Below are 6,370 nucleotides of genomic sequence, written 5' to 3'. Positions count from 1 at the left end.
GATCTCTATTGATTCTTGATGACAAGGCTGTGATTGTGTCAGAGACATATGGAAGTGCTGCAAAGTGTGTAAAGGAGTCGACGTGGGTGACCACTGGGCCGTCTTTTTATAAGCAGCAGGAGAAAACCATTTTGTAGGTTGTAAATGACGTGACTCCTTGAGGTATTTTTTAAAGAAGAGGGTGAAAGAGAGCAGACTTGAAGTCAGGTGGTTTGGAGCAGACATTTGCTGCCCTCCCCCATTTTATTGTCTCATTTGGGACAATATAAACCCAGTATGATGTTCTCTACGCAACTGGTGACTCACATAATGAAGAAGTTGTGTCTATTAATTATTCCAATAAGTTAAATTTGAAGCCCAGGGTCATCTGGATTTCAAGCTGCTTAATCACCAGGAAGTTGTCAATCCACATCTGCAGGGATATGCAAAGTTCAAATTTAGGATTAACTGTAAAACCATCCGAAAACGTCAAGGGATTTTGTGTCTACTCTCTTGTGTGTGTTTTTGTGTGGAACAAGGGTGGTAACACGCTGCGGTTTTCTGCCCCTTTAGGTGCAGTCATGTGGCAGAGGATTCAGATTTGCTGCGCACTGTTTGCACTGTATTCAGCAGCACCGCCTGCACACATCAACCGCCTGGCGCTGTTCCCTGACAAGAGCGCCTGGTGCGAAGCCAAGAACATCACACAGATAGTCGGGCACACGGGATGTCAGCCTCGCTCTATTCAAAACAGGTCAGGATGAAGGCCCTCTCTGTCCCTCTCTCTCTGTCCGTCTGGCTGACAATCTGTTGGTGCAGCAGAAAAAAGTGAATCATCCGGAAATGTCTAGATGTCACTAAGTTGCATCCTCAGTTGTCTCATTCATAGTAGATCACACTGGTGTTGGTGTATCAAAGGTATCATGGTACTTTAACTTAATGTAGCACACCATATGGGTTTTGTTTGTTATAGTCAGTTTACTACAAACATGTATTGTTTGTTTTATTTTGTTCGATTTGTTTTATTAATTTGTGTATATTTTTACCTTTAGGAAGTTATTGGTTTCCATTAAATTCAGTTAAAGCTGCTGTAAGTGACATTTATTCCAACAGTTATCACTGTTATAGAGTGTTTGGTCAGTAACCCATGTCCCCTGCAGTAAAAGAGAAAATACGTTTTCTGGTATCCCTGCCCACTTTATCCAATCAGGACAGAGAACTCCATAAAGAGGCGGTCCTGTCTGCTAGTGAACACACAGAGGGCACGGTCCTCCTGTTTGCTGCTATGTGTGGCGATTACCGCTGCACGTTCAAGGGGTGACGCAGAGAGGAGGGAGGGGATTGCACTTACAGCAGCTTTAAGTATAAAAATCAACTTGCAGAGACTTGAAACTCGTCTGTTACACTTGTTTGTGCTCTACAACCTTTAAACAATTGGAGATTTTCATGCTTTTTATTGTCAACAAATTCCATGAAAAGACTAACACCGACAATGTGTTCATCTGTCTTTCAGTAGTTTGTGACTTCACTATCTGTGGCGTGCAGCCGACTGAAGTTGTAAATCTTTTAAAACTTGCCATGAATATATTCCTTTATTTGAAAGAAATGCTATATAAAACAACACAACTAAAACAGCAGTAACACTTTATGATAACTATCACTTTTAACAAACAATCAAAATGCCTTATATACCATTCATTAAGCAATTGTCTATTGTAAAGTTGCAGCTGATGTTTATGTTTTGTAAATGGTTAATAGATATTCTGTAGTTCATCTATAAACATTATTTGGATGACCATTATTGAGTTGCAACTGATGCATATAAACCTTTACAAAGGCTTAATAAGTGGTTTATAAAGCATTTAATTTTTTGTTAACAGTGAAATAACTATTAACTAAAGTTGAATAAACAATCATTTAAGTGTGACCAGTCAGTTTAGTACATAAACGTATATTTTGTTTTATTACTAACCAATGGAAAAGAATTTCAACAGTATTTTCCAGATGTGTATCTTTCTGCCTTTAGCAAGTTTTTTAGTTCCCACAAATCAGTCAAGTATGACTGAAAATCAACATGCAGAGACTTGACACTAATCAGTTCATTACACTTGTTTGTGTGCTACAATCTCAAAAGTAAGAAGAAGGAAATAACCTCCTGGATAGTCTCAACTCTGTTTGTTGATTTCCGTACAGGCATCTTTGTATGAAAATCAGCGTCTGCCTGCCTGGTTTGATAATTTAATTTAAAAACCAGAGATGAATTGGAAAACTTTAGGCACTTTGGAGATATTCATGTTTCTCAGCAAATCTCTTTGTCAACAAATCCCATGAAAAGACTAAAAACCGACAATGTGTTCATCTGTCTTGCAGTAGTTTCTGTCTTTCCTAACCTATTTGTGGCATTTAGCCGACTGACGACATAAATGTTTAAAAACTTGTCAGGATTATTTACTATTATATAATAAAAAAAGACTATTAAAATGTTTCAGCAAACTATACTCAAACAGAAGTAATTACTGCATTTCTACTATATTATGCTGTTTATTTGTTGCTCTAGTGAGTAATTACAGCAGCAGGACCGTGTCTGTGGGACTGAAAATAAATTACAAAGCCCATGATTATTTTAACAAGGGAACATGTCACCCAGTGCAGTGCTGTGGCTCAGTCGTGTGTTTTTAGTAGTTTTTGGAAACAGTGAAGAAAAACGCTATTTCAGGCTTTGGCTGACACAGAGAGGATAGATCACTTCATTGTTTGTTTTGTTCTTTTAATGGTATTTGTTGGCAGTAAGAAAAAAAAAAGAGCACCAGACTTGTTTTTTATTTAAGTGTCTGATCTGTTGTCAGTAGACAAAACATGCAAATATAACTCTCTATACTGCCTTCAAGTTATTTGATTGTAAGAATATAGTCGGGTTGAAGTTCATTAGTTATTCTACTCGAGGGTAACTTTACTACATTTATATGAATTCTTCCCTGTGACATAAGTAGAAGTTTTGCACACTACTCCCCGTGTTTAACACAATAGTATTTGGGGAATTCAACATCTTAATCATGATTTACATTTATAATCTGAAGTTGACCAGTGCTTCACCTTACATTTGTAAATAAATCTCTATTGTGTGATCATATGTTTGGCCTGAGGATACCAGACATCCATAGCTCTTTCTTACACAGGCATGACGACGTGTCTGTAGGAACAATGAAATTAATGCGTTCTGTCCTCCTCACAGAGCTTGTCTGGGCCAGTGTTTCAGTTACAGCGTCCCCAACACGTTCCCACAGTCGACCGAGTCTCTGGTGCACTGTGACTCCTGCATGCCTGCCCAGACACAGTGGGAAGTGGTAAGAGTTATTGCACATTAGCTCATGTAGCAAGCACACACCAACACTGACTCGTCAAACTCACACACAGACCGCAAGTTTCCAACATAAAAGATGGCAATCACTGCTCACCAGTGAACACATACCAGAAGAAAATAAAACCATAAATGGAGGTTTCTGAATAGATCTCTGTCACATTTTCTGCGGTTCCCCATGAACCATCAGCCTGTATTTTATTTTCCTCTGAAGCTCATTGTCCCTCTCAGCCAGAAGGAATCCAGTCTTGTGACAACAAAGGCTTTGTAGTGAGGTGTATGTAGTTTGGAAAGCTGCCAGGTAGGCTCGGCGGGTGGGACCGCAGGTGAAGTCGCCTCATATTTCACTGGAAAATATTGTATCTTTTGGAGTGCACTGCTGTTACCTGATAGATTCATTACTTTTCTTAGTATTTTTGTTGCATGAGAAAGGCCAGAGAAAGTGCATTTACGCTCTCACCTTACTTCTAATTATCTGGAAATGAATGTTTATGTCTGTGGTTATGATTGTTGTTGCAGGACTTTAAACAAAATTCAGTTTGAAACAACAACAATGTCAGCTCTCATGAAAGAGGAGACTGCTCCATGCTGCTTTGGCACTTGTGGTTGATCTTGATAAAACAGCTGAATGATCACTTTCAGTGGGTAATGATAACAGTGAGGGGAAGTTGCGTGAGGTCTGGAGAGCTACAAGAGCTTGTGCAATGCTGTGGATTATAGGGGGTTTATATTTTCTGTTTATTTTATATGACGTTTCTTTCAGTATTTCTTTAGTCTGTGGACAATACAGTCATGATGCAATCAGTTTCTCAGAATGAAAATAAGACTGTCTTGAACAAAGCAAAAACACAACACTGAGGAGAAGGAAGTTGATGGCAGGTCTACAGGAAGCAGGATGTACATATTGTAAAAATTTGATTTCCCAAGAAGGAAGATAGAGCTGTAACAATTAGTCGATAAATCAATTAGTTGATTGAAAGAAAATTAGTAGCCAACTATTTTGATCATCAATTAATTGTTTCAGTCATTTTTCAAGGAAAATTGTCAAACACTTGCTGGTTCCAACTTCCTGAATGCAAGGATGTGCTGCTTTTCTTTGTCCTTTATGACTGTAAATGAAGAGTCGTTCGGTTATGGACTGTTGGACAATTTGAAGACGTCACTTTGGCATCTGGAAAATTAAATTATTTTGACATTATATAGACTAAACTATTAATGGATTAACGTGAAAATAATTGGCAAATGCATCGATTATGAAAATAATCCTTAGTTGCAGCCTTAGTGGAAAAGACAAAAACAAAATGTATCGTTGAATACAAGCAAATTACTGTATAAGTCACTAAATACAAATGAACACAATAAGTAAAAATGGAAAATCTAGTCTAGACTAGGTGTGCCCAAACTATCCCTTCGAGGGCTAAAAGATAATGTATTGTAAATTATGATGCAAAAATGGTACTAAGATCTGAAGTTCCTTTAATTGAATGAATTCCTGCATTTTTCCCCCGGGCCCCATTTTGGGCAGCCCTCGTCTAAACCTTCTCAGTTAAAGAGCCACCTCAATTTATATATTTCTTTTATTGAGAATATTTCTTACAATTAAGTTTATAAAGTAGATAATTTAGTTATCTCACCTTTGTTTTATTTTTTTGTTTTGTAGGGCAGGAAAATAAGCACAGTATTACATATATATATATATATATATATATATATATATATATATATATATATATATATATATATATATATAGGATACAGTAGTTACTGAAAAAAAAGATTTAGCAGTAAGTAGTAAAAATAGAATATTAAGAAATTTATATACCTATATATATGTTTATTAAAATAGCAGCAGATCAAGCCAAAAATAGAAACACTATTACTGTTCAGTGTATAACAAAGGGAAAGATTCAAATGTACTCCGAGCAACTTTTAACTGGTTTTGAAACATTCTCAATGTAATACTGATCCCTCTACATGACCTACAGAAGCAAACAAGACCATCAGCGAGAAGATCGGCTATTTCTGAATAATTCTTTTAGTGTTTTTTAATGTCTGTCACCAGGTCGGATTTCAATTTATCCAGGATGGATAAGTCATAAACTAAAACTGCTTTTTATGGCACAGTTATGAGGACATAGTGGCTTTGAATACAGAACCAAACAAGGTTCAGTTAGGATGAATTGCAAGTGTGTAGTAGGTCACTGAGAGTGCATTTGTGTATGTGAACAGGTGACTCTGGATTGCCCCGGCAGTGAAGAGTCTCCTCATGTGGATAAGCTGGTGGAGAGGATCTTCCACTGCAGCTGCCAGTCCTGCAGTAAGGAAGGAGCCCAGGAGGGGGCGGTGATGCAGCTGTATCCAGCAGACAACGTGGTGGACGCTCCGTCTTTATCTGACACCCTGAGCGGCGCTCAGGCCCACCCTCTGCCCCCTTCAGACACACACTCTAAAAAGCACGCTCACGCACACACAGACCATCACACACTACCACACACATCAGACGGAGGGTAGCTCCGTCATTTGACTCCTTTTGTCACTTTGCTCATCTCTTCCACCCTCTCTACTCTCCTCCACACCGCATCCTTTGTACCAATCTGTAGTTTTGTAAAGGCACTTTGAAATAAGGCTTCACTTTGTGTTAAAACATTTCCCTGTGTTAAAAGGCACACACACGCGCACACACACACACAGTCATGCTATCAGATTACACTCCATTGTATATAAACTCGTACAAACACAGCAGCCTGTGCACTCTTTTTGTTTGCTGATTAAACATGCATATGTGTGCATCCAGACATGACTATAGTCTGTTAATAAGCTGTAGTCTCATTATTTTTAATCTGCTTTAATGCAATAAATTCTATTGTTGTGGTAACTGCCCTTTTGTCTTTTGTTATGTTCTTAGCTCTCTCTTTCTCTGTCAAAGTGAGTAACACATGAAATGGAGTTAGAGAAAGTGTCTTTGTGTTGAACGAAAGAAATACTCACAGCTTCCCCTCACTGTCTCCAAAACTGAAGCTGTGCCTTTACTTT

General features: G+C 38.1%; 1 protein-coding gene across 1 annotated transcript; it reads left to right on the top strand.

Moving 5' to 3' along the window:
• The first annotated feature begins 560 nt into the window (after window positions 1–560).
• On the top strand, window positions 561–6,105 carry nbl1 (NBL1, DAN family BMP antagonist). The gene is made up of 3 exons (XM_073469188.1): window positions 561–733; window positions 3,212–3,323; window positions 5,567–6,105. Exons 1-3 carry the CDS (start codon window positions 561–563, stop codon window positions 5,846–5,848), a joined length of 567 nt encoding a protein of 188 aa, XP_073325289.1. The 3' UTR covers window positions 5,849–6,105.
• Window positions 6,106–6,370: the final 265 nt, after the last annotated feature.

Source organism: Pagrus major, chromosome 6 (genome assembly GCF_040436345.1).
Source record: "Pagrus major chromosome 6, Pma_NU_1.0".
Taxonomy (NCBI): domain Eukaryota; kingdom Metazoa; phylum Chordata; class Actinopteri; order Spariformes; family Sparidae; genus Pagrus; species Pagrus major.
Note: the sequence above shows the minus strand (reverse complement) of the source record. Positions and strands in the feature narration are given on the sequence as shown.